Raw genomic sequence first — 27,929 nt, forward strand, 5'->3', positions numbered from 1 at the left:
GCTATGAAGATAATACCGAAGTCTTTTTATTTTACTCTATAATAATATTGATAATACTTTTTCCTCACGGATGGCCGGTGAGTCAACCTAATATTTCAAGGAGTTCTAGATCGTTCCCCTATTCTACTTGTTTTTCAACGATTTCCAGGAGGGTGGTAAACCTAATCTGAATGACGAGTCTACTCTTCTCTAAAGGCGCCTTAGTATAGCCAACACATATGCTCAAAACAATTTGTGCCAAGTACTATTTCGTCAGGATTTCTCCGTAGGAATGTTTACGAGCCAATGAAACCCGGTCGCTTCTATAATCTGCTCATGAAAAATATATTGATGATTGAATCCATAATGATTAATGGTGGTTTTTTTTCTGTTTTCCTCTCCCTGCAGGTACTTGAATGGAAGAATTCAATTGACTGATTCATTCTACAAAGATTCTACTGATCCTATCAAAGATAATGATTCAACAATCACCAAGAATTGAGCGCTAGATTAAAATTAAAGGAACGCATATGTCAACGCCCTTATGTCATATTATAAAAAGGATGACTAGCACTATGACGACTGGTAAAGACGATCGTTTGCAGTGGAAACTTCAAACAGCATTCCGAGCTTAAAGCTCATAGTTTGACACACGCTGACGACGCGCCGCAATTGAAACTCCACAAAAGTGTGCATAGTGTGGAGAAGTAGTGCGGTATCTCAGGAAAGTCTGCACTAAAAAGTAGGACTTGTGGATGTGACGTTTGTGACAAAATACTTTTCGCTGCTCCCGAAGATAGCAAATCTCATACTCCAGGAAGATGTCATTTGAATGCGATGTTTGTGGTAAAAGATTCACACTGCGGTTTAAGTTGACTGTTCATTACCGTACCCATACAGGAGAAAAGCCATATGGATGTGAGGTTTGCGGCAAAAGGTTTAAGCAGAGTTCCAAATTGGCTGTCCATAATCGGCAGCACACCGGAAAAGACTTACACGAGTGTGATGTTTGCGGTAAAAAATTCCCGTACATCTCGCATTTGGACATACACAAAAGAGTGCACACTGGAGAGAAGCCATTCAAATGCGATGTTTGTAGCAAAGGATTCATGAAGCTTTCCAATTTCGTTACGCACTATCGTATACACACCGGAGAGAAGCCGCACGAGTGTGACGTCTGCGGTAAAAGTTTCTCGTCTGTCTCGAATTTCAAAAAACACAAGAACGTCCACACTGGAGATAGGCCACACGAATGCGTTTCCTGTGGCAAAAGATTCCCATATGTATCCGAATTGAAGAAACACCTCAAAGTCCATACCGAAGATAAATTATTCCACTGCGACGTTTGCGGTGAGAAATTCAAACGGCGTTCCGAATTGACGGCCCATAGCTGGACACACACCGACCGTAAGCCAAACGAGTGTGAAGTTTGCGGTAAATCATTCACGTACGCGTCACAGTTGAAACTACACCTGAAAGCGCACGGCACGGAGAAGCCATTCGAGTGCGGTATTTGCGGCAAGGGATTCAAAGAACGTTCCCACATGAATGATCACGTTACCATCCACTCTGGACAAAAGCCACACGGGTGTGGTGTTTGCGGCAAGAGTTTTTTTTCGGTCTCCAATTTGAACAAACACAGCAGGATTCACACTGGAGAAAAGCCATACGTTTGTGTTATTTGCGGTAAAAATTTTTCGAATAGTTCCACCCTGAACAAGCATAAGAGAGTCCACACTGGGGAGAAGCCATACGAGTGCGATTTGTGCGACAAGGAGTTTACGACAAGCAGTAATTTGAACAAGCATCGGATGATACACAAACGAGAGAAACCGTCTATTAGTTGCTCTATCAAACAAGAAAAAACCACTTGAATATAACCTAATATTATTTGGCAATTCGCTAGCATGATGTCAGATTTACCCAAAGGAAAAAAATCGATATGATTTTAAGGTGGTCGTTTGATGTAGCGCTTAGAAATTCTGAGATCTCCACATTACCAGCCAATCAGAGTCAAGAAACTGTGACGTCATAGAAACGTCACAGCAGACCGCGAGGCTACCGCAACTTTTGATCCATTCGGCGTCACCATATTTCCTGGCGACATTTAGTAATGGATATACTAAATTCAACTTCAGCTCGGCAACCACCATTGGTACAGTGGGAAGTTCACGGGACGCTTAAAACGAAGGTTATAAGTTCGAGTCCCTTCGAACCCGTCCAATTTTTTTTCCTAACATCTTCGTTTGAAAAATTTAATATCTTATTACATTTAATTTCTTTTAACCGTTGCACAGGATAAATATGATTTATTATATTATAATTCGCCACAAATTGTCAGATGCACGGGAATGGGTGGGGGGTTGTTCCCAAACAGCGAACTTGGCGATACAGGGGAATGGGGGGCCACCCCCGTATAATAAGTTATCGTTTATTGAATCACTATAATAAGTTATCGTTTATTGAATCACTATAATAAGTTATCGTTTATTGAATCACTATAAAAAATGTTTTCATTTTTTTTCTGATTTAATCCAAATGTGGTTCAGTTGCATCAAGTTGACAATAATAACGGCTCGTGAAGCTGGGCCCTGCTATTGATTCATAGAGTGCCGACCCATTCCTTTGTTATTGGTTCATAATGATAATAGATTCATTAGGAAACCAAACATAGAACTTGTGTTTCGGCAAGCCACTGTATTCATTGCATGTCAATATAATTATTATTATATAATATATATCATTATTATTATGATCGTTATATTATAGTATTGTTAAATTATATCATTGTAATATTATCGTGTGAGCAAATGAGACATAATGACAAAATAATAGCGAAATCGTTAATAGACGCTGGTGTTTGGCGATAAGTTGCCAAACGTAACAGCAGGAGGTGCACTTTACAACGTCACAGTAGTCTGATTCTGATTGGCTGATAATGTGGTAAGAATAAAAACTTAGAATTTTTAAGCGTTAGTGCCGTTTGATAAGTAATTTAAGAAAGGGTGTTTAAATATAATTTTTCCAATTGTTTAAAAAAATTTTTCAATATTATGGCCCTCAAGCTCCGAACACGTTCTTCAATTACGTTAAAATCTCTATCCCGTCAGAAAACTATATACGTTTTATCTAACCCCTCAAAGCTGCGATGGCCTCTTCCTTATTGATGAAATAATTTTCCCACCGAGCCAAACTTTCATGTTTAGGAATAGAAAAAAAAAAAGTTACATATGAGGCCAAATCTGTAGAATTCAATGGACGAGCAATAGGTGCAAAGTCTAACTCGTGTATAATTTTTCCATTGTAACGGGATGGATCTGTGAGATTGCCTTAGTGAAATAGAAGTTTATTTGTGCGCCAATCTTTGTCTTTTCACCCGCAGATGTTGTTTCAAATTTCCCAGAAGCATGACATAATATCCTCTTTATTATTGTCTGACCCTTCTGGAAGTAGTCTATGTAGACATTGCCTTGAGAATCCGTAAAAATTTCGCCATCACTTTTCCAGCAGACAAAACAGCCTTTGCTTTGTTTGGTACCGTTTCAGCCTGCTCCATCCACTGATTTGGCCGATGTTTCGACTCTAGTGTACAGTGGCAAATCCATTTTTCCCTCACAGCCAGAAATCGACGGCGAAAGTCTTTATGAGCCAATAACAAGCTTTCTTTTAAAATGCATTTTGCTTTCATTTTTGATGGATTCCGACACCCATCTCGTACAAAGAAAGCTTTTTCATTTTGATTTCTCATGGAGAATATTGTAAACCCGTTCTATTGTGAAATGCCCACATTATCAACTATCTCATGCACCTTGACTCTGCGATCTTTTCTGACGATACCATGTTTTTTTTTCACTGATTTCCAGGGTGGTGACATAAACTGGGCACCCAGGGCGTTCTTCTTTGGCCAACGTGCGACCCGTATAAATTCGTTGATCCACAAATAAATGGTCGTTAACGATGGTCCCATGAGCTTTGAATTGTAATTCAGCTATGATCAAGGCAATCTGCAACTCTAAACTGAAAGTGGTTCGATTCATACACATACATTTTCAGAATAACTGGAACGGCGCCAAAACATAAGCTACAAAGCTCTCTTTGTGCATTAAACTTGTTGTGACGGGTTTTGAAGTAATGATACATATATAGTTGTAATAATTTGAAACTGGTCGTGCTACTATCTCATAGATTTATCTTAACTTACCAAACTACCGTAGTATTTTCATTGTTCAAAAATCCCAACTTTGTTTTCAAAAAATCCCTCTTATATTTGTTTATGTTCTGTTTTTGGATGGAAAATCCAATCCACGCTGAACAGCACCACCTAGAGATAGACCTCTATCTCTAAGAGGTGTTGCGCTGAAGCTCTTTAGTTCTCATTGTCCAAGGTCGGCAGCAGTGTAATGCAATTTGTTCGAAAATCTGCCTCGGTGTTATAAGGGCTACTTGAAACCCCAGGCTGAATTATCCGCCATCTGTGAGCAAAGTATGACGTCAGTGTTATCGCTATAGCCAAGCGCTGTTCCCTGTTCTGCTATTTTTAATCATTAGACGTCACACGGACTACCAGTTTTTTGTTCTAAGATGTAGGACGATGAGTCAACCCTAATTTCTAAGTGTCTGAGGCATCTAGCATGGGTTGGTCTCAGCAAAAACATGGCTACGTCATTGAAAGAGATGCCATATTCTCTCCAGTCCTTGAGTGCTTCATGAAACACGAATAACTCTGACATAAATATACGTCAGGGCAACTAGTATACACACAACTAAGACTTCTAGAGGGGCAGGCGGATTATTCGTCTTCATCTCGAAGCGACAAAACCAGTTTTCTGTTCAAAATAATCCAGTTGTTAAAAAAAAAAAAAAAATAGCTATAATACACTGGCGTCGCACTTCGCTGAAAGATGGTGGATAAGTCAACCTGGGATTTCAAGGATCCCTATATATATAAATTGAGACCTACTTTTTTTATTTGATTTGCCTTTTTGTGTTCGAAATGTATTAAACGATCGTTTTATTTTCATAGCATTTCTTGCTTTATTTTTTCTTGTGTGTGTATGATTTAGAGTCTATGGGCACATGATGTTTCCATACTTGAAAAGCGGGTGAAAAATCGCCAAAATAAAGGGGCCATGATAAGTTTCCGATGACATCACATAGTCCAGTGTTTCGCAGTGTTGCGTCTCCTAGAGGCACCGCAACGAACTGAAGATATTTGTGTGTGTGTGCGTGCCCAGGGCCCTCTTAAGAGCATCATGAGGCCCCGGGCCAAGTGGTTTTTCTGAGGCCCTACCTGGTGAATTCTAGAAATTTTCAACCCGATCTCAGTTTTGTGAGGCTTCTCTTCTCTTGAGGCCCCCCGGGCCCATGCGTTAAGACGGTACTGTAAGTGCCTATTTATGCTTTGAAGACCACTTCATCGCGCGAATTTCTTTTCTGTCTGAACAGACGTATTGAAAATAAAATTTCAATACACAAATTATCTAATTAATTAGAATAAAAAAATTACAAAAATTTATGAAAATTGACCACACTGGCATCTTGGAATGAAATTTTGTTTTGGCGCTCTCCTAGAACATTCGATCAAGAGCCGCCACTGCATTCAACAAATCAATAGCGGGGACTGAGATCTCAGTTCAACTTCATCTGACTTAGAATTTAAAACTCGTTCTTTCGCTGCAGAAAGTTTTCGAGGGTGGAATCCTTTGTCACATTTTTAAAACGAAGGAAAAGAAATGGTGTTCGGATTAGATCTTTTTTGCTCCCCTTAGTCTAATTTTAGATGTGAAAAAGTATACGTGCAGTATATAGAGTGTTCGACGTATAAAAGCAGGGCCACAACTAGATGCTTGGTCACTCGGGGCAAGCGCACATTTTGACGCCCCCTTGCAATGTTGAAGGAGAGTTTTCAGAATGAAATTGGCGCCCCCTCGGGTCTAGCGCCCGCCTGCTCTCCCCCCCCCCCCCCGTTCGTCGTAGAGGTATGGTTCTAATTCAAAAAATGCTCAAAATGTGTTCACATCAAATCACTTCGTACCAGTTTCGAGAGTGAAAATAGTGTCTCATAAAAAAGTCCAAATTTTTATACGGTCCCCCTGTGCTCCAACTTCCAATAAGAGGTCCAAGGAGAGACAAGGCAATAACTTTCTAATTGGAAATTAGAGGACAGGGGAACCATATAAAAATTTGTATTTTCATATTTTATGACACAATGCATTTTTACATTGTATGCAATTCGTGCACACATTTTGAGAATTTTTAAAAAAATTAGAAACTCCTCCATGATGAGATAAAGGCTGAATTAGGACTTACAGGGACACCTTGTATAATCTATATATCTGTATGACAGAGGAAAATTTGCAGTGCATTCGTTATTCCTACACATAGGTGTAAGACAAAGTCCTATTTCAATGAATAGCAGATATTCACTTTATAAAATAAGTGTGCCCCATAGAAAGGCATACTTAAAAAAAACAAGTTTTTAAAGGGCCCCCCCCCCCTCCTCATAAAATGTCTCCTTTTTGACAGGGTGTCTTTCACCTCCGGCATATCTATAAATATTGAATTGGTTTTCTGTGTGCGTCTATCTGCACATATTTGTTCTCTCCATGGGCGGAGATAGATGACGCGGGGGGGGGGGGGGTCGACTGATCTTATGTATATATGAATTGTCGTCGTCATCATCATCATCTTGGGCCCCCCCCCCCCCAGACTTCCAAGTCTATCACCGCCTATGGTTCTCTCTACAAAAATCTACAATTTTGAACCTATTTCTGTAAAATTTTGCATTTACATGAAACTGGGCTCGACTTGAACGACAGGCTACTTTAAAGGTTTGTCAGAGCTGGGCAACAATGGTTCTCGGTCTCAAAAATGACTTTTTGAATGCTTACCGTGGTTTCCTAAAGCCCCAATCCCACGATTACTTGGTACGCGACGCAGGGCAAGATAATTTAAGTAAAAGATAATAAAAAGTGTTTGTTGGACATAAACCGCAAACACACACCACAGACGGCTTGAAGGAAATCCCGTACTTGTCCGGAAAAACGTCACGTCGGCTGTGGTTTTTGCGGTTTATGTCCAACAGACTTCTTATTATCTTTTACTTTAATTATCTTACCCTCTGCGTGGCGTACCAAGTAATCGTGGGATTGGGACTTTACGATAGATATCCTTTAGATAGATTTATCCGTTTACAATGATTGGCCACTGCTTCAATGCTGCCAAGAAAATAAAGAAAACCCGGGCAATTCCAAAAGGTAACAAACTACTTTTGACCGACACAGACCGCAAAATGGTTCAGGCCTTCAGAAATAGCAGACCGACTGCAAACCTTGCCCTCGTGGTAGCTCTGCTCGCTGTTATCCCATCGTAGGGTCCTTCCTGACGCGCTCATTTATTATTATTATTGTGTTGCAGTTGGTTTTTCTTGAGTTTTTTTTCGTGAAACACAAAAATGCACCTACTCTGATTAAAAAGAAAGGGTTAAGATTTTTCCAGCCGATGAAGAACGTAGCTAGAAGTGGACCGTGAACTCCAGGAGAGCCGATTTCACACCGGAAAAAGGAAGCTTGCCTGTGTGTGAAGTAAGTGAAATTCAATTATTTTATGAATTCAATTTTTTCAAAATCGTACGTGTGATAAGGATTTTAAATAAGAGCCAAATGAAAAAATTCAAATAAAAAAAAGCAATCGAGGTTAGCAGACGATATTTGGCGCCATAGTTTTGTGCTGTGTTTAGGCATAAGAGTTACGGCAATTTTAAAAAAGGAAATCATTTCCGGTTTTTTTTCCATTCCGTTTGCTTTGGGAGAAATGATGCATAAGTACATGATTATTGACTAACAGAACTTGTTGAATCTTGAATCAGGGCCGTCTTAAGAGTATCATAGGCCCCCGGGCCAAGTAGTAGAAAATTTCAACCGGCTATCATTTTTGTGAGGCCCCCCGGGCCGTGCCCATGCGTTAAGACGGCACTGGTTAGATAGGATTTGATTGAAATTATAGATTCAATTCATGTGGCTCAATTTATTATATTCATTATTAATATATAATATTGAATTATCTAGATCAGCGGTTCTCAATCGGTGCTCCGTGGCTGCTAGAGGAAAATAGAAAAAAAACAGTAAAACCTAAAATAATAAATATTTCCAAATAGTAAAAATAAATGAGAAGCTTTGATGAATAATTTAAAAATTGGCCTACGGGGCTCCGCCATAGAATTTTTTTACTTAATAGGGCTCCGCAAGTCAAAAAAGGTTGAGAACCGCTGATCTAGATCATCATTGAAATAATAAAAACGGTACACTTATTGTGTATAACGGCAGTTCTCAACCAGTGCTCCGCGGATCCATGGCTGCTCGAGGGAAAATATAAAAAAACGGTAAATTTGAAAACAAATTATAAATAGTTTTTAAATAATATAAATAAATCAGTAAATTTGATGAATAATTAAAATTAGGCCTACGGGGCTCTGCCATAGAAATTTTTTACTGAACAGGGCTCAGTGAGTCAAAAAAGATTGAGAACCACTGACGTATAACATTGGAATACAGCTAGCAATCAAAATACAAAATTGTAGGACTAAAATATCCTTTAATACGGCAGTGCTGGCTTGTATGCAGGGCCGTCTTAAGAACATCATGGGTCCCCGGGCCAAATGCTTTTTCTGAGGCCCTACCTGACAAATTTTCGAAAATTTCAACCGGTTCTAATTTTTGTGAGGCCCCTCTTCCCTTGAGGCGCCGGGTGGGCCCATGCGTTAAGACGGCACTGCTTGTATGTGATGCTTAAGAGATTCCTGTGAATTTGTTCTTTGTGCAAAAGTAAGAATAAGTTTGACTATGATGTGACATATTTACTAGCATTTACAATGCAACGTTTTTCCAATTTCGAAGCTGTATCTAAATTTGCAAAACAATGCTTTGTGTGTATCAAGTCCTGTCAGCTCTGCTTTGACTTGAAATATTCTTTAAAACTCTGAATTTATACAATCTGACCTAAGACATTTTTAGGTGGAAATAAATGAATTTAATTAGTGAATTAACAAATGTTGCACGAGAGTTTTCAATATGGGATAAACTTTTGGGTAGATTAGAAAATTTAAAATATCAAAATAAAGAGATATTTTGTACTCTGTAATTATATGATAATTAAAAATATAAAACAATTTAATCTGCATAGCAGTAAGTTTTTGTAATGTAAAATATCTATCAGGTTAAAAAAAATATTTGACCACATTGACAGTCAGTTTTTGGCTGTTTGAATACTGAGCTCGTTTCTGAGGTCAAAAACCTAACCTTGATCTCTTCTATTTCTGCATATATTTTGAATAAACAGCTCTTGATTTCACTTAGTAAATTGAACACAGATAATCAGTAGTTTAGAAAAAAATGGACCATAAAATTATATATTTAAATTTATTTATGCATATTTAAATTTATTTATGCATATTTAAATTTATGTCAAAAAATTATTATATTTTTTGTTTTAATGACATGTTATGTCATTATAGCAATGCTGACTTGCTTTACTATAATTTTCTTTCGATGTTTACACACATGCATAGGCGCCAGAACCTAGGGACTGAGGTCATTTGAGCTGCCCCCCACCAATAATTTCTGAAATAATGTGATGCACCTTCTTCATCCTACGTATGTGCTTGAGTCTCATATATACGAGACGCCCAGCACCCTTCAGCCACACCCTTAATGTTATTTTCATGTCGCTGCCTCGGCACGCATGTCCATGGTATTAATGCCCACGAACACAAAGACGTATGCATGTATGTCCCTTGTGCCAAAGAGATTAAAGATCTGTACCGCATGAATCACTTGGAAATATTTATAATATTCATGCATACATGTTAAGCAATATGAATATATCTGACATTATTTTGAATTGAGGTAAAAAAAAGGTTTTGTGTTAATTTTTTCATTATTACATCTTTAAAATAGGCACATTTTGAAGAAAACTATTTCGAGCTGAAAAGGCAAGATGACTGGAAGAAACTGAAGCAAACTGCTGCACCTACCTTGTTTCAGGTTCCCAACTCTCTCCAAAACCTCTCGCTCCACAACGAAAGAAGGGTATCAGCCTTCCAAAAGTTCAGAGCAATTATTTTGTAATTGTAATAGTAATATGCTAAAATAACCTCTTTTTTTTTTTTTATTCACACTATATGCATCACCAGAAAATGAACGGTTAACAGTTTCATCTAGTAATCTTCATAGATCTGAAACCGTTTGCCGATAATTCTCATTTGTAGGTGCTGCTAATTTGCATAATACTAACTACAATGAAGCTATAATTAGTAAAGAATTGCATTCTCTTGCATAAATGACTATAATAAATCAAATATTAATGCGAACTTCCTCCCAGATATTAGTTTTACGTACAGATTTTACAAAACAATCTCTTTATCTCTTTTAAATTATTTAATAGGCCTGTTAGTTTCACTTTCCCTGAATAATGTTTCAAACCTTTCTTTTACAGCATTAGGAAAGAATTAGTGAGCCCATTACAGAGGCAGGACCATTCACATCAAAAAGCTTAGAAGACCTCGAAGCTCAGCTTAGAAAGTTACAGGAAGAGAATGAGAAGTTGCAGGAAAATCTAGAGTGCATGGAGAGCAAGGTGGAAACATTCTTGTTGCCAGAGCAAGTGAGTATTTTGGGTAAAAACTGCTGCTCCATTTTTGAGTGGTCTACTGCACAGATAGAACTGGGTTTAAAATGTTTTGCTTTAGACAGACATGGATACAATTTCATGAGATCAACCGGGTGCCCTGCTCCTGCATATAGCACTCGTAATCGAAGAGTGGAGAGCATTCGGGTTGAGCATGGAGTGGTGCAAGATATTTTCAACTTATTGCAAACTAAAACCGGCAGTATGTCTCCAGCTCAAAAAGACTGTTCTTCTACTAGATGAGATGGACGTTTCGGGCGCACCTGACTTTGGTCTATCAAAAAAAAGTTTGTTTTCCAAACGACAATTGGTTCACCTGGAGTTGCTCTCATTCACTAGTTTTTGTTTTGAGGGGCAAGCAGATGCCATGGAAACAAGTAGTGGCTCATGAGGTGACTGGTCCATCAGTCAAAGAGATGAATTAAAGCGGGTGGTATTGAGTATTTTTTCAGCTGCAAAGGTCGTCGGCCTGGCAATTAGAGTCATTGCTTCTGACATGGAACCATGTAATGTTTCTCTTTGGAAATCATTATCCGTGCAAATGTCAAGGGATAATCGGGAGAATTCTTTCAGGTGGAAAGATGATGTTTTTGTCATAGCAGATGTTCCTCATTTGGTAAAAAATTGAAGGTGTACAACTCTTGAGACACTGCGTTTACTTACCAGAGTGTGTTACAGTCTGAAGACCTCCCTACTAATGTAGTTTCTGGTGGCTACATTAAGCAGCTTTGGCAAGCAGAAGTGAAAAAGCAAGGTTGCCTCAGATCTTTACATCATTTGAGCAATGATTAGCTTTTTCCTACACCACCATGAACGTAGCTCTAGCAGTGCAGTTAATGTCACTTAAAACTGCTTCTGCCCTTGAACAGGCACTGAAGCAATTGCCAGCAGCAGCTTTAATTGCCAAAGCACTGTGTTTGGCAGAGGTTAGAAGTCATTAAATACTGGCTTCATAATGTACACTCAGTCCGTCATCCATTTAGCTGAGGCATCCTCCTTGCAAGGTTATGATTTCCTTTTTTCCTGGGCGACTCAGCACAGATGCTCTTGAAAATATATTTTCACAAGTCAAGAGGAAAGCAGGACAGACCAACAGCTCTGTAGGTGAAGCGAGCCATAAAGGGATCTGCATCTCGCAGTTCATATCTGATAAGAAGCATACCAATTACTCTGCTGATAGTGATAGCTGCTTGGTTTCGTATGCCAACTGTGAAAGAAAAGCAAGCAGACCATGTTTTTGACACCAGTAAATACAGGTGAGCCCATTATTCCTAGACTGTCATCAAGCTAGAGAAATGTTCTATATGTAGTAGGTGCAGCAGTAACAAGTATTTCCTCAAAATATAATATTTGCTTGACAGCCATGAGAGAGACTCCAGGTAACGACTTATTCATGGCAATGATAAGCTTCTTGTGAAGTATGCAGATATGGGAGGCCTTATTACGCCATTAGAAGCGATTTTCCTAACATGTCTTGAAGTCGAACAAAATATTAAAGCAAATTATGTAAAGATACTCAATCACAAAAAATAAATAGATAAAGAATTTGTAGCGACATTGTATAAAGGATAGGTAGAGCGCAGGAGAAAGAAAAATTCAATGTTTCTATCTATAAAGAAAAGAAAAAAAATCCAAAAAGATTAACTAGTAATGACATCTGCTTGCGTAAAATCCTCCATTTGAATTCATCTTGCAGTGCTGTTCCAGAATCACTCCTCCATAATTGCTCTACTTGAACTGTTGCTCCTAGCTTACTTCAAAATTCAAAATCCTACACACACTCACCGCTGATCAGGATTTGCTCTTCCTGTACTACGACTCATGAATTCCTTAAACTACGCTGCTGCTGCTCCTTAAACGTTCCTTCTGTATTCATTGTATACAGGCGGAATGTTTCTTCTTCTTATTTATTCCTTTTAAATTCATAATTATGCACTACTCCAGACTCAATCCTTGATCTGCACTGATGTTCCAGAATTGCTTCACCCAATTTCCTTTAACATACACCATCCCTACACTAGAATTATTCCTCCTAGACTGCTCACCCAGCACTGCTGCATCTTAATCATTCCTTCTTACATTTATCATCACTCACTGCTGTTCCAGAATCGCTTCTCCTAAATTCCTTCAACAATCATTATCCTACACCACTGTTCTAAGGTCACTCCTCCAGCACTGCCGCTCCAAAAATCTTCTGGCACTGCTGCTGCAGAATTGCTCCCACATTCGTCATCCTACACTGCTGCGCCGAAATTATTCCTCGTAGACTGCTCATCCTGCACTGCTGCTCCTTAATCATTCCTTCTTACATTCATCGTCATGCACTGATGTTCCCGTAATCCATGCTCAACAAATATTTCTCAAATTTCTTTGAGAGTCAAATTTAACTTGTCTCTGCAATCTAGACATAAGCTGCATAGCATTCATACACTGAATGATTTGTTCTCTAGTGATTCTGAGGTAACACTGGTACAATATCATCAGAAATCCCTTTCATCTAAATCTTGTTACTCTCCAGTCTAGCCTGTCACATTTGATTGTTTACAAATGTTAAGGTTGAGTAGGTCATTGTGCCCGTTTGTGTGTTTCACAGTAGAGGTGGGACCAATATTTGGCTGCTATTCGACCTAGCAGAATAATGCTTAAATATTTGGCCGAATATGTGTAAATCCAAGTACATCAAACTAATTTAAAAAAATTATAATAATTGGAATTCCCTCCAGAAATTAAAAATTTACCGATTATTTCATTTTGTGGAGCACATATCCTTTCATGTGAAAGAGGTTATGTCAGGGTGAATTTCTTGGATAAGAAAAACATTAAACTGGGAATAGAATCCTGCTGCGATAAGGTGAAAAGGAGCATGAATTATACACAAGTTCACTAACTCAAAGATGTTACCTACACAAGATGTGTATATTAAGCTCAGTAGCTTAACCCGTCCAGTGTTGCTGACATAATATCATGTTGGAAGTTCTACGAAAGAAATACAAACACCATTTTTTGCTTGCCAAGTATTTGCGTCAATTTGAGATAAAAATGTAACCTTGAGAATTTTTTGTGTAAGTAGATAAAAACATGTTTTTCACTCGATCTTCTTTTCCCTTCGCTTGTCTTTGCTTGAAGTATGGTGCATAAGAAAAATTTCACAGAGATGATTTAAAACTGACTAGTGCCGTATCAAATTAGAAATGATATGTACAATATGCAGATGCTTGAAGTTATTGAAAATATTGGGCAGGGCCTAAACCTTTTTATAGGTACTATTGAGATCTTGGCATCATATATTGAGTGGGCTCGGGCTGATGGACAGAATGCAAGTCCAGGCTTACGATAATTCGGCATTATATAGTTTGCTAGCAATTTATTTGGCATCATATATTATCTGCCCATTATATTATACCTAATGCTGTAGTTTTTTTCGATAAGATAATGCTTGAGAATTAATTTCTGATTTTTTTTATTTGTTATATGTTCCATTCGTGTCTCATTTACGCATGGTGAGAGAATGTAAAAACTTGTGTTTAATTATTTGTGACAAGTTATTATAAAAAATTAATAACTGGTGATTACAACTAATTACTGGATTATCACTTTCACCATGACGTATTTATATGATATAATAGTGTATTTATATGATATAGTAGTGTATTTATATGATATAATAGTGTATTTATATGATATAATAGTGTATTTATATGATATAATAGTGTATTTATATGATGATATAATAGTGTATATATGCATTGGCGTACACAAAGAGGGGGGTTTTGGGATTCTAACCCCCACGCCGAGATTATAATGTTATTTTGCAGGAAAAACATAACCCCCCCCCCCCCCCCTGAGAAAATTCTGTGTATGCCTATGTATATAGCGCATAAATGATTAAACTATTTTTTGTATCTGCGCCTATATTTCATGCTGTCACTTAACTGTAAAAGGCTAATGATGTTTATATAGTTAACAACATAGATATACATATGTGACACAGTACAGTAAAACCAATTTAAATATACACGAGTGTATATTCATGTTTTTTATAAATTACTTTGTTTATAGATTTACATGTTTACTTTTCCTAATGAATTATTTCATTTCTTGGGAAAACTCACTGTTAAAACTGATACCAATATAATACTGGAAGAATAAAAATACAAACTACACCCCGGAAATAACAATAAAAACAAGTGAAAATGGTACAAAGTCAGATTTCAAGGTAGGGAGGAGCAGGCTATTGCAATGATGAATATCCACTCATATATATATCTCCCGATTTTAATTTAGCAAACCGTTTCGAAAACCTGTTCTGAAACCAAGAACAGGGCTGCAACTAGGGGGGTGTGGTGTAGCAGTAGTAGGTAGGGGCTCGGGGATCTTTATGCAGCCACCTCGTTGGGCAATTTGCCTGTTGTGGCGTTGTATTTGTATTTGTATTTGAAATGTAGACCCGAACTTAATCCCCTAGATACAGTGCAGAAAGCTGCTCTATTTCTAGATTTTGTGCATGGAAAAAATTACAGAAAAATATAGGGAGATGAACTTAGCTAAACTGCACTAAGTATTTTCATTGCATGACAATGTGGCACAAGGGTACCCCTGATTAAAAAAACAGGAATTATTTTTTGTATAAAGCCTTGAATTCTATGCCCTAATTGCTAGACGTACGAACATAAATATCTTTGGGCTTTCAACTTTACTTTTTGTATTAAAATGTTGAGTTGCTCATTTTTTACCAAAACCCATTAAATCTGTGAAAGAATAAAAATGTGTAAACTATATTAAGCAACATCATGCAAGTCGGAAATACATCCATATATTGTGCAAGAAACACAACCTTGTCAATAGAATTTGTTTTATTTAGTTGATGCTAAATGGTTGCTCTTTAGTTGTACATAAAGTGAATTGGGATACCTCTATTTTTGAGTGTGAAAATTAAAGTTTATGCCCCCTTATTTCCTCTTTTAATATCCAACTACATCAATTCATATAGGTTAAGTTTTTTTTAAAGAAAATTAATAATCACTCATGAACTACAATGAAATAATTCCACAGCAATTGAGGTACATTAGACAGGCAGATAGATGACTTGAACTTCAAAAAAAAAAATCGTAATATTTAGCACTTGTCAATGAAAAAAAATCTATTTTATATCTACATTTTTTTAATTTGCATTTGTTCTTTCAATCTTTTATAAGCTGCCGAGGAAGTTGTCACATTGGTTGCCTTGGATATGGTTTGTATGTTCCTCAAAGAAAGAGAGAAATATCAAGTGATCCAAAAAGCCTTGTATGCCAAGCACAACAAAAACGCAGAAAAGAAAACTTTACTCTTTTAGCAGGTTTTTACACCAGACCTGCCTCTTCCCCCCCCCCCCCCAGTTGCACCCCTGAATATCAGACCAATACTGTACTTAGAAGTTTCTCCTCATGTAATGCATACCCACAAATACATCTCAATTGGATTGTTTCTACTCGCATCGCTTTGGTTTTGTAAGGCTATGAAAGTCCTCTGGAAACCTCTTACAGTCTTTGATGACACTGCGGGTACTGTATAGCATGTAGCACATTCAATTGTCATCTAGCTTCACTGTTTCTTTTCCGAAAGCTTCATGCTGTCATCACTGTTAGCTCTCAATAGTTTCAGTTATTGCCATGTTTTCCATGTGAATATAAAGTAAAAAGTGGCAACACTATTGGCTCGGAGGTAAGACTATAATTATGAGTGAAAAAAGCCTGCACAGTTGGCAGTACGCCTCTACAGTGCCACTTTTTGTTCCTGTCCTGATGGCAGACACTTTCATTATTTCTCTAAATCAGAATTTCTTAACCTATGGTCCATGGGCAGACTTGATAAAATTATTCTTCCGTTGTAATTTATATTAGTAACAATTACAAGGGTTCAAATAAAACCATACCTTGATACATAAGTTCACTGTAACTCATCAAGGAGAATGTAGGAAATTGCAATCTTAAATGCAGGATATATCTAAATTTTGGCCAAAATCACTTTATTATTTTAAATGTAATTTGCTAAAGTTACTGACGGGTCTGGAAAGAAAGGGCTGCTACAAATCACAGTAAACAAAAATATATTTCACGGAAAAATATTCAAATGATCTCATGGCCATATAACATTAAGAATAAAATTGGGATCTTAAATAATCTGTAAAATATGGGATATCGCTAATTGTCATCAAACACATTTTCGGAAGTAGTCACAATCACCCCAATCGTAATTAAAATTTCAAAAAAATTAAAGACAAAACGTTAAACCTAGCAAATATGTGAGATGGATGTTATTTATAATTTATATCATGAAAATGCCGTTTGCATGTGTATTCATGACTTTAGTAAATATTAAGTATTCAAATAAGTATCATTGATTTTTTTATACATTTGTCCCGTTTTTCAGAATGAAAATTACAGAAAATGAAACGTTATACAGGACACAAGTGGTCCATCAAATAGTTTCACACATTTTACTGGTCCTTGTTTTCAGAAAGGTTTAGAAACACTGCTCTAGATTAAATCTGAGTGATAAAATCTTCATTTGGCAACAAGCACATTCGAAGGCATTCACTTACGAATGAAACAACGTGACATGAACCCCAGAACTCTACCGCCAGACATCCCATTATGAGTTCTCTTCCGGTCTGGTTGTGTGATCATGGAACAAAAGTAGTCTAAAAGGATCAGAAGTGAGCTAGTATCGGCATTAAAAAAATCATTAAAAGCCATTCTAAATTTCATACAAATGTGGATTTTTTTTCTGCTAACGAAACGACTTGTTCAAGGGGGTTTATTACTGATCTTTCTTGATGGCCACAGATGATGGCACGTTGAAAATTTTTTGTAGCAAACCTCACATTTTTATGAGTACGCTTCTTTCTGGTGTGTTGAGCTTTTTCATGGTTCTTTAAATCTGGGATATACTGAAATTTTTCACTGCACAAGCCACACTCATACGGCTTCTCATTGGTTTGGATTCTGACTTGGTCTGTCAAGTTCAAACGTTGTGTGACTGTTTTGCCACGAATATCTCTGACGTGAGTGATCCTGTGATGCTGTAACCCAGAGAAGGATGAGAATATTCTGTGGCAAATGTCACAATCATATGCTTTTTCGACTGTCTTATATTCAGTATGCAATCTCTGGTGCGCGCCCAAGTCTGAACTATATCGGAAATTTTCACCACAAAATTTACACTCGAATGGTTTTTCCCCTTTGTGGGTTCGAAGATGGGCGATCAAGTTCGAGCGGTGAGAGAATCTTTTGCCACAAATATCACACACGTGCGGCTCAGAGTGACACAATTTGTGCTTTCGTAAATCGGAGCTAGATGGAAATGTATCACTGCAAATGTCACACTCGTGCTGCTTCTGCTCAATGTGAATCTTCTTGTATACTTGTAAAGAAGAAAACGTTGAAAACTCGGTAACGCAAACATCATATTCGTGTGGCTTTTCTCCTTCGTGGGTCCGACCATATTCAACCAAGTGCGAAAACTGTTTGAGAACTTTTCTACAAACTTCACTCTCATGAAAAGTTTCCTCAGTATGTATTAGTTTGTGTCTCATTAAATTTGCGATTAGCGGGAATTTCTTATCACATAAGATGCACTCATATGGTTTTTCTCCAGTGTGGGTCCGTTTATGAACGACAACATTGCAATACCGTGCAAATCTTCTGCTACACATGTCACATTTGAATGGCTTCTCTCCAGTGTGCACCATGTTATGAGTCTTTAAATATGACCTACTCCTGAATTTTTTACCGCACAATTCACACTCGTGACGCTTTTTTCTAGTGTGATACTCATTATGAGAAATCAATTTGGAAAGCTCTGTGAATGTTTTGTTGCAAACATTACATGCTAAGGGCTTTTTCTCGAACTGATACATCTCACCAACAATTGTTTACCTGCGTAAGACAAAGCTTGATGAAAATCTTTTGTTGCAACTGTCACATTCAGATTATTTTACTCGAGTTTAGATTACTATATAATAATGCAATTTAATTAAGATTTAGTTTAAATTTCACCCCGGCAAAAAATAATGTTGGCCTGGCTCAAATTATTGCTGTGAGTATTTTAATTTGGGAAATTCTCGCATTGCAAACATCGGCCCACACCCGATAATAGACAGGCAATGGCCATTGACCTTACAGTATTTTCTTCACAGAAGATTCTTTTTCGAGCAGCACCAAATTTCACAGCACAACAGTTCTTTTACACACAACCGACCAGCACATGGTTCCCACTATATCCCAACATGGAATTTACACGGTTGATGAAATCATGCTGGAGAAACCTTCAGTTCCTTAACGGAAGGTTCTTGTCTGTGAAGCACCAAACTTGACCTTACAACAGTCCCCAGTCCCTTCACAGAAAATTCTATTGTGAGGAAGACTAAATCTGACTTCACAAAAGTTAATTTGCAGTATATTCTTCTCGGGTAAAATAGAAATTACATTTAATACACACTACAGTTCCTTAGAGGAAGACCCTGAAGAAGCCAGAACTCTCACAAGACCATCTTCAATAATCCGTCTTTGAAATCAACCACTCTTTCTTAAAACAAGATATTAATATATAATCAACTGTCGAGAATGGGAGTATCAGTTATCTATCCAGTGTGCATTCTTTTGATCGAAATCATTATACTGTGGGTGTTGTTTCTTGCAAGATGGGTAGACCTCTGCATTAGATATCTTCTGCTCTTAACGCAATTCTGGATGATGTCTTTCCAGTGCCTATAAAGTAAACAAGAAGTTTCATCATTAATTCTGTTCAAATTCGATCATGAATAACATTGCAAGGATAAATTCTCTTGAATAAAGAATACATCACTCAATAATTAATTTAGTAACCCCTGATCGAGTTTATCGATAAAAAGTGAAAAAAGTATGGGGCCAAGGACACTTCCTTGAGGAACTTTACTTGTGACGTCTGTCCAACCAGAGAATTCCCCATTCACCATAACTCGTTGCGACCTATCTCTTAAATCATATCTATATATATTTAATTAATCTATATATATAGCATCTTTTTATCAGCCACCTCGTTGGGCATTTTGCCTGTTGTGGAGTTGTATTTGTACTTGAATGGTAACTGTTTGATTAGAGACGTTATTAATGCACATTTTAAATCTGTAATATCTCTTATAAATTGGTCTAGTTCGAAATTCCATTTTGGATTATGGATGTTTTGACCTAGCTCTGGTTGGTCTCCTATATAACTTAAAGAAAATCAATAATAACTTTTCAGGGGATTTTAACGCAAAGATCGATCAGTGTAAGATTCACCAGGAGCAACCAGTATTTTACTTAGCAACTCCGAATGTCTGTCTGCGAGTTGAAATTTGAAATTTCATAAGTTGGGGAGTTTCCCTGAGTTCTTCATTACACACATTTAATTCATGTTACTGTTACCACCCAAGCAGCCGGACCACTTTTAACAGTCGTTTCGAAAGTGGCAGGACCATGTTTTTGCATTTAAGTAGCACCCCCCCCCCATACCTTTAACTTTTATGTTTGTACTGTTCCGTAAGCCTTAATGAATCAAAAAAAAATCTAGGTGCTAACCAAATATTTTATGTGAGTCAATTTTATTTGTTTTCGTTTGAGCTAGTAATCACACATATACATTTTTGGGCACCAATACTAATTTTTTAGTCACCACTGTGAACTGGCACCCGGACAAGCATACTTTTTCTTTCTCACCAAGCACAACTCAGGTCTATCACCATGGGCAGTTTACAACCTAGTGAGTTGTGCCGGAAGTGTAAGCGTGTGTACCTAACAGTCTAAGTGCGTATATAGCTGTGTTTGATTTTTCAGTGCTGCCATCTATATACAAATACAAATACAAATACAACGCCACAACAGGCAAAATGCCCAACGAGGTGGCTGATAAAAAGATGCCCATAAAAATATGGTTGTCATATGTTTCAAAAATACAGCAACCCAATTAAAAATGCAATTAACACAAATTACAAACAATATATACACATGATAAAATATTATACAATGCCCATAAAGAATACTTATGGTTGTCTTATTCTAAGAATGGATAGCTTCTCGATTTACCCCAACATGTTTATCGTATTTCTTTTTAAACGTGTCAATTGTGTTACAATTTACTACCTCCGGGGGTAAGCTATTCCATTTATTAACAACCCTATTGGAGAAAAATTCCCTGCGACACCATAACCTTGCATTGTCCCTCACCAATCGATACTGGTGTCCCCTTGTAAAAGCAGTCGATTGGCGGTGTACTAAAAGTTCATGGTCCATCCTATCCATCCCATTGAAAATTTTGAACACTTCGATCATATCTCCTCGACACCTGCGTTCATCTAATGTAAACATATTCAAAAAATGAAGTCTTTCTTCATAACTCAAGCCCTGTGTGCCAATAAGGACACGCGTAGCTCTTCTCTGCACCCCTTCAACCAAGTCTATGTCCCTCTGTAGGTATGGTCTCCAAAACCTTACAGCATACTCCAGTCCAGGACGAACTAAGCCTCGAAAAAGCGGAAGAATGACTTTAGGAGAACGCGAAGAGACCTTTTTGAAAATGAGACCAAGCATTCTATTCGATTTTTTGACAACCGCTGAACAATGTTCAGAAAACTTAAGTCGCTCGTCAATGAGAATTCCCAAATCGGTGACTCTAGTTGCATCCGGGATAGTGACACCATTCAACTCGTAAGAGAACCGTGGGTTGTTCGAACCAAAATGAGCGACCATGCACTTATCTACGCTAAACGTCATGCTCCATTCATTTGCCCATGCTGCAATCTTGTTTAAGTTGGTCTGGAGCAACTCCCTATCGCTTTCATTCCCGATTACCCCCATTAGCTTCACATCATCTGCGAATTTGCTAGTAATTCCATCGATACCCTGATCGAGTTTATCGATAAAAAGTGAAAAAAGTATGGGGCCAAGGACACTTCCCTGAGGAACTCCACTTGTGACGTCTGTCCAACCAGAGAATTCCCCGTTCACCATAACTCGTTGCGACCTATCTCTTAACCACGATTCTATCCAATTCAGCAAGTTGCCCCCTATTCCAATCTCGTGTAAACGCTTCAAGAGTTTGCCATGTTGGACCCGATCGAATGCCTTCTGGAAATCAAGGTAAACAACGTCGACATTTTTGCTCTTACCCAAAGCCTTAGTCACGTAATCATAGAAGCAAAGGAGGTTAGTTACACATGACTTCCCCTTCCTGAACCCATGCTGATTATCCGACAATACATTATTCTCGTCTATCCACTTCACAAACTGCCTTTTGATGATAATTTCCAAAATTTTCGAGAGGGAGCTCGTCAAACTCACTGGACGATAATTAGACACCACTTCTCTACTACCCTTCTTAAATATCGGAACAACGTTAGCCAGTTTCCAATCTCTCGGGACGATACCCTCAGCAACACTACTCCTGTATATCTGTGCGACTGGCCCCAACAATTCATTAGCACCTTCCCTGAGAACCCTGGGATAGATATCATCTGGTCCTGGTGCTTTGCTTGCACATACATTTCTTAGAAGATTTAGGACCTCCACGTCTTCCACTTGAATATCGTTGAGCGTTTTATTACCCCATGCAACACCCGTATATCGAATATCATTATCTCCATTAAAAACCGACGCGAAAAAGTCATTGAAAGCACTACACATGCCTACATTGCTCTCTACTTTTGAGCCTCCTATTGAGAGGGGGCCAACTGTCCCCTTACATCCATTATTGACGTATCGAAAAAATGATTTTGGGTCAGAGCCAATGTTATCTGCCAACCTAGATTCAACTTGCTTTTTACTATCCCTTATCGCTTTCTTCAACAGTCTTCTTTTATCAGTAAACAATGATAGGTCACCTCGTCCACTTTTATACTCTCTGAATGCTCTTTTCTTTTCAAGATAAAGGTTCCGCACGCTATCCGTGAACCATAGAGGGTGTGATGTACAAACACGCTTTTTTCGAACAAAGGGTATGACGTCGTGCAAAACAGAGGACAGCTTCGTACTAAATTCTTCCCATTGACTTACCACCCCTACTGATTCCAACCGGTCTTTGAAAACTTCCGCTAACCTTCTTCGCAAAACATCAAAGTCAGTTCTCCGAAAACAAGGAACCAGTCTTTTGTTATCAACCTTACCCGAGGAAAAGTTACAGAGAAATCTGACGATACGATGATCACTGGAAGAAAACTCTTCCCCCACCGAAACATGTTCAACTAGATCCTCAGAACTAGTAAGAACTAAATCCAAAATAGCAGTACCCCTAGTGGCTTCTGATACATGCTGATACAAAAAATTTTCGAGCACCAACTTAAGAAAGTCTCTTTCATACTGATTTCCAGATGAAAGGTTCTCCCAATCAATACCCGGGTAATTGAAATCCCCTAGTATGAGAACCCTCTTTCGCTTAAAATTATATATATTTCAGAAGAGAGTTATTGAATTTGTACTATTTGTGGACCTGTTGCTGTCTGTGGCGAGACCGGCTCGTATTTGCACCTCAAAGTCAGAAACCACAGAAAACCAACCACCACTGTGGAAACGGTGGGGCTCGAACCAGGGTCCCCACGATGCGAGTCTGTCGCTATGACCACCTGACTACCACAGCACCTTAGCCCTTACGTATGCCTCTCTGTCCTAGGCCACATTTTTCACGAGACCCAGTTTTGTGGTTTTAAGTGAGAAAACCAAAAAATTAAAAATGAACAAGAACTTGTGAATTATTCCAGCCTCTCGAACTGGAGCCCTGCGGGCCATGGACAGAACATCAAGAAAAAAAAATTGGATGAGCCCATGGCTATGAATTTGCCATAAGAGCTGCAAATTTAATTTCCATGGACATTTCATACCTAACACATCTGATGAACTGTCAAAATCTCGCCAAATTTGCGCGCCTAACATATTTCTCATTGAAAGACACAAAATTATCAATTTTAAAAAATGTTAATCGTAATATATTCATTTTAAATCAATATACACAATGACATTCTTATTTATCTAAATAATGTAATTTAAAGCATAACAAAGCAAAAACAGCTTCATTGGGAACGAAATTGTGCACCTATCGGTAGGACACTTCACGAAACAAAATATCCAATTAATAAATATTAATACAAAAAGGAAAAGGAAATTTTAACTTGTCTGTGTGTGAAAGGTAATCTTGTTACCTTTAATAACTGATACATTGCAACCAAAAGCACAGCAGGATTTCGGCATATCAAACAATTTCTTACACTCAGTCACAGGTGCCGGAACCTAGGGGCTGAGACCATTTCAGCCCCCCTCAATAAATTTTGTAAGACGGTGAGTCCCCCAATAATTTCTGAAAAAACAATGCAAATTAACCCCCTTCCTCTCCTGTGTACGTGCTTGAGCCCCATTTATATACGGGACGCCCGGCAATTTCCAGCCCCTCCATTGTTTTCCTCATGTGGTTCTTCTGCTAATGGTGGAAAGAGAAAAAATTGAACTGTTCCCGCAGGAGATCGAACCCACGTCCTTTCACTTTCCGGATGAACGCCCTAGACTACAGAGACAACGAATATCTCAATCTTCCCTTGGAGCTCGTGTGCACTGAACAGGACCATACTTTCCAAAAATATATCTTCGCATCAGCCAGCTCTTATTGTCAAGATATCCACTCGTCACGTGGTTAGGTGTAGGAAACAAAAAGCAACCCTGCATGTGCGATCTATGGTTATATCTATATGGTTGAGAGGTACACACATATCTTCCTATACATCAATAACACATGCTCATACACATAAAGAACACAACTTGAGTACAATATTGTTCGCCATCAGTTTTCTACAAGGCTAATCATGAATACTATCACCTGGGAAAGGGACGGAATTTTAGTCACTCGGCAGTAAAATATGGAGGCATCCTTGGATATCAGAAAAACCCTGATAACGTGAACAAAGGATAATAGATTTTCTCTCTCATATGTGAGCTGATAGCCTTTAGATCCGATATCAATGTCACCTAATTTCACGAAACTGTTTTTTTTTTAAATTGCAAACACATACAAAAGTATACAAATAGAATACACAATGAGACAATACACACATGAAATTGAATGCACACACACAAAAATGTTATCTATGTGGCTCCAAGGGAGCCTATGAGATTGATGTGTTTACACAAGCAAGAAAAATAAATAATTATTATACAGGATATCCATAATTATAAGTAGTATCCAACACTATTTTGAAGTAGCCTACAGGCGAAACCAGTCGTCAGAAAAATGTGAAATTTTGTGGAGGACTTTTCATGAAGTGATGGGAATTTGTTTCAAGGGAAAAAATTCTAGTTGCACATGTCACCACCAGAGGGCATTTCACTTTGACTACCTGTAGTAAACGTAAATTTATGTGATGTCATGCAGCAGCTGTTACAAAAACCTAGAAACATTTGCGGAGATCTTGTTTCTCAATGTGTTTGCTGCTCACAATGACGAAAAGTTCACGAGATCTCGTTTTCTTGGCCAAATTGTTTTACCAGAACAGCAATTCCGCAGTAACTGCTCTACGGAAATATCACTTGGAAGAGGAATCGAAAAGGTCCAATGAATGTTAAAAACCTTCGGAGTGTGGTAACGAAATTTTGAAACCACATGATCGTTGGCTGTTCGTTCTAGAAAACCCATTTCAATAAATGCAGTACAGGAGGTTTCGCTTCAGGTTGAAGAGGGGACAGAGCTTTAAATTCTCGTGGTAGCACTAGTGCCAGGCGTATAGCACAGGTTTTGGATAGACAAAGTTCAGTTGTCCATAAGATAACACGGAATATCTTCCGATATTATCCATATGCTGATCATTTTCCCACGCACATTTTGGTCAGCTGTAGAACATGCCATCCTGCAATTTCACATGGTATCTCAAAATGATGGCCATCATGTAGAACAAGGTTTGTTGCAGTAACAAACGTTTGCCTAAATGTGTCATTTCTTAATAAAACGCCCTTTGGTGGCGACATGTGCAACATTTTTTTCCCCTGAAACAAATTCCCATCACTTCACATGAAGTCCTCCATTAAACTTCACTTTTCTGATGACTGGTTTCGCCTGCAGGCGACTTTAAAATAGGGTCTTTTAATTATGGAGATGCCCTGCATATATATATATATATATATTTTTTTTTTTTTTCTTTTGAATATTTTCGTTGGTTTAGCTGTCAATTTGAACCAAAGTACATTACAACAATGTTATTAGCTTTTCTGTTTTCAAGAAGACAAAAAGTAATGAGATTAAAAAATATGAAACAGGTAATTGTAATTTTACAATTTTGAAAGTTTCGTAAAAAAGTTCGTTACTTTTATACATTGTAGGTGATTTAATGTACAAGACATAATTTATGTGTTAGTGTCTAGGTATGTTATTAACAGGGCAAGAAAATGAAATAAAACAATCGCAACATTTAATATTACTAGGAAAATGTCATTTTCATTATTTCAGACATTTTTACGTATTGATATACAGTCAAACCGTGTTAATGAGTCATTCTTGGGAGAGCAAAAATATGACTTAGTAAACGGAGTGACTCGTTAAACGGAGTGAGCCCTAGCTGTGCCAATTCCTGCCTGAGGACAATTGGGACTTCCAAAAAGTGACCCGGTAAGCAGAGTGACGTGCTAACCGGGTGACGCACTAACGAGGTTTGACTGTATTTCATACTTTTTGTTTGTGTTAGTTGTTTGATACTCCGAATGAAAAAAAATTCATTTTAGGTGCATTGAAAGAAACTTTTTTTGGGGAAAATTGTTTTCATATATACTTTGTTCGCAGACTAAATCCAAACCATTGATTCTTGTTGCTCGGAGAACCACAAAAACAGTACTTCAGGAGCAACCCGAAAGAAAAATTTTCTCTCTTACGAAATGTCTTTTCGGTACCCCTCTAGTGTATAAGGGGTCATTTAAGTATTACGTATCTGTGGGGGGGGGAAGGTGGTGGACAATGCTTGTATCATCAACCATCCTTTATGAAAATATGCAAAATATACTTAATGGCATCTCTCTTATTCGGTGTTCCAAAAACAAAAAAAACCTTTCGACCGTTTGTGGGCACCTGAAGTAACATTCAGGTAGTCACTCTACAAAGTGACTTTAGTGATCTCTAATGTTCCGCAGATCCAAGTGGTCTAGAAATGTCGCACATCACTCAAGAGATCCATAATGCTGCGGATCATGTAAATAATCTGGGAACGTGAGCAGCGGGTAACTTGAGTGAGACGTAGAACCACACTCTGGCTGCAGCTAAAGTGCTCTAAAAGTATGTCGTATGTTACTCAAGCGATTTCTAAATGTGCCACAGAGCGCTTAAGTGTTCTGGAACTGTGTCACTTAAGTGATCTGTGAATGTGCCTACTTGAGTGATCTAAAAATGTGCCACTGACCGTTCAAATGCTCTGCGGGGGGGGGGGGGCGGCAAAGAACATTTAGTTAGTATATATATGTGTGTGTGTGTGTATATATAGCCATTTCCAGGGCCACAACTAGGGGGGGAAGCAAGCGGTGTCCCGAGGGGGTGCAAATCTCATTCTGAAACACCTCCTTCAACATTACAGGGGGGGGGGGGGACGTCAAAATGCCGGCTTGCCCCGGGTGACCAAGCATCTAGTTGCGGCCCTGACCATTTCTAGTATATTTTCTAAAGCCAGAGTGCGGCAAATCCCCCCCACCCCCCAAATGACGGGCCTGGGGAATATTGGTTCTGGTGCCCACACACTAGGAAAAGGGGGTTTTCTTGTTTTTGACATTCCCAGTAAAGATACCATTAAGATTATTTCATATTTTACAAAGGGTGGTTGATGACGTAAGCATAAACCCACCTCCCTCGTCAGCAGAACTCAGCAAACCTCCCCCCATCGATGCTGAAGTAATATTCCAATGACCCCAAGCTAACATGTTATATGCCCAGAGTTGTGCCAGCACCTCCTAGAGATAGATCTATCTGTAGGAGGTACTGGTTGTGCTCGGTTTGGAAGAAACAAAGCGCTAAGATGTATGAAAAGAGCCTCATTTATATTTAGAGCACAGTATCAAAAACGTAGCTCACTTCTTTGCCCACCCACGTTCGGAAGAACTCCTCCTCCCTCTCAAGCTGCTAAGTAAATATAAAAAACCGATTAGCAGAAGACAGTTTTAAATTAATTGATTGCCATTTCAAGGCGGAGAAATATTACTTAAATATTAAAAATTAACGGGACATAATTAGTGACACTACAGGCGACCTTCATTTCTCAA

General features: G+C 38.2%; 1 protein-coding gene and 1 long non-coding RNA gene across 2 annotated transcripts; one reads left to right on the forward strand and one right to left on the reverse strand.

Moving 5' to 3' along the window:
* Window positions 1-7,133: 7,133 nt before the first annotated feature.
* On the forward strand, window positions 7,134-10,635 carry LOC149068303 (uncharacterized). The gene is made up of 3 exons (XR_016195214.1): window positions 7,134-7,562; window positions 9,933-10,099; window positions 10,471-10,635. It is a non-coding gene; the product is annotated as an uncharacterized LOC149068303 (long non-coding RNA).
* Window positions 10,636-16,733: 6,098 nt separating this feature from the next.
* Window positions 16,734-27,921, reverse strand: LOC149068304 (uncharacterized). Its single transcript, XM_089251745.1, has 2 exons — window positions 27,742-27,921; window positions 16,734-19,412 (listed from the first exon to the last, which is right to left on the reverse strand). The coding sequence occupies exon 2, from the start codon at window positions 18,560-18,562 to the stop codon at window positions 17,408-17,410; it is 1,155 nt and encodes a 384-aa protein (XP_089107871.1). The 5' UTR covers window positions 18,563-19,412; window positions 27,742-27,921; the 3' UTR covers window positions 16,734-17,407.
* Between the last annotated feature and the right edge of the window lie 8 nt (window positions 27,922-27,929).

The sequence above is a fragment of the Pholcus phalangioides genome, unplaced genomic scaffold (genome assembly GCF_987345545.1).
Source record: "Pholcus phalangioides strain wild (caught in Gottingen) unplaced genomic scaffold, Ppha-v1.0 ptg000027l_1, whole genome shotgun sequence".
In the NCBI taxonomy this organism is placed as follows: Eukaryota; Metazoa; Arthropoda; class Arachnida; order Araneae; family Pholcidae; genus Pholcus; species Pholcus phalangioides.

Bases quoted from the DNA above. Each gene is read 5' to 3' on its own strand.
- LOC149068304 (XM_089251745.1), bottom strand. From the start codon at position 18,562: ATGTATCAGTTCGAGAAAAAGCCCTTAGCATGTAATGTTTGCAACAAA.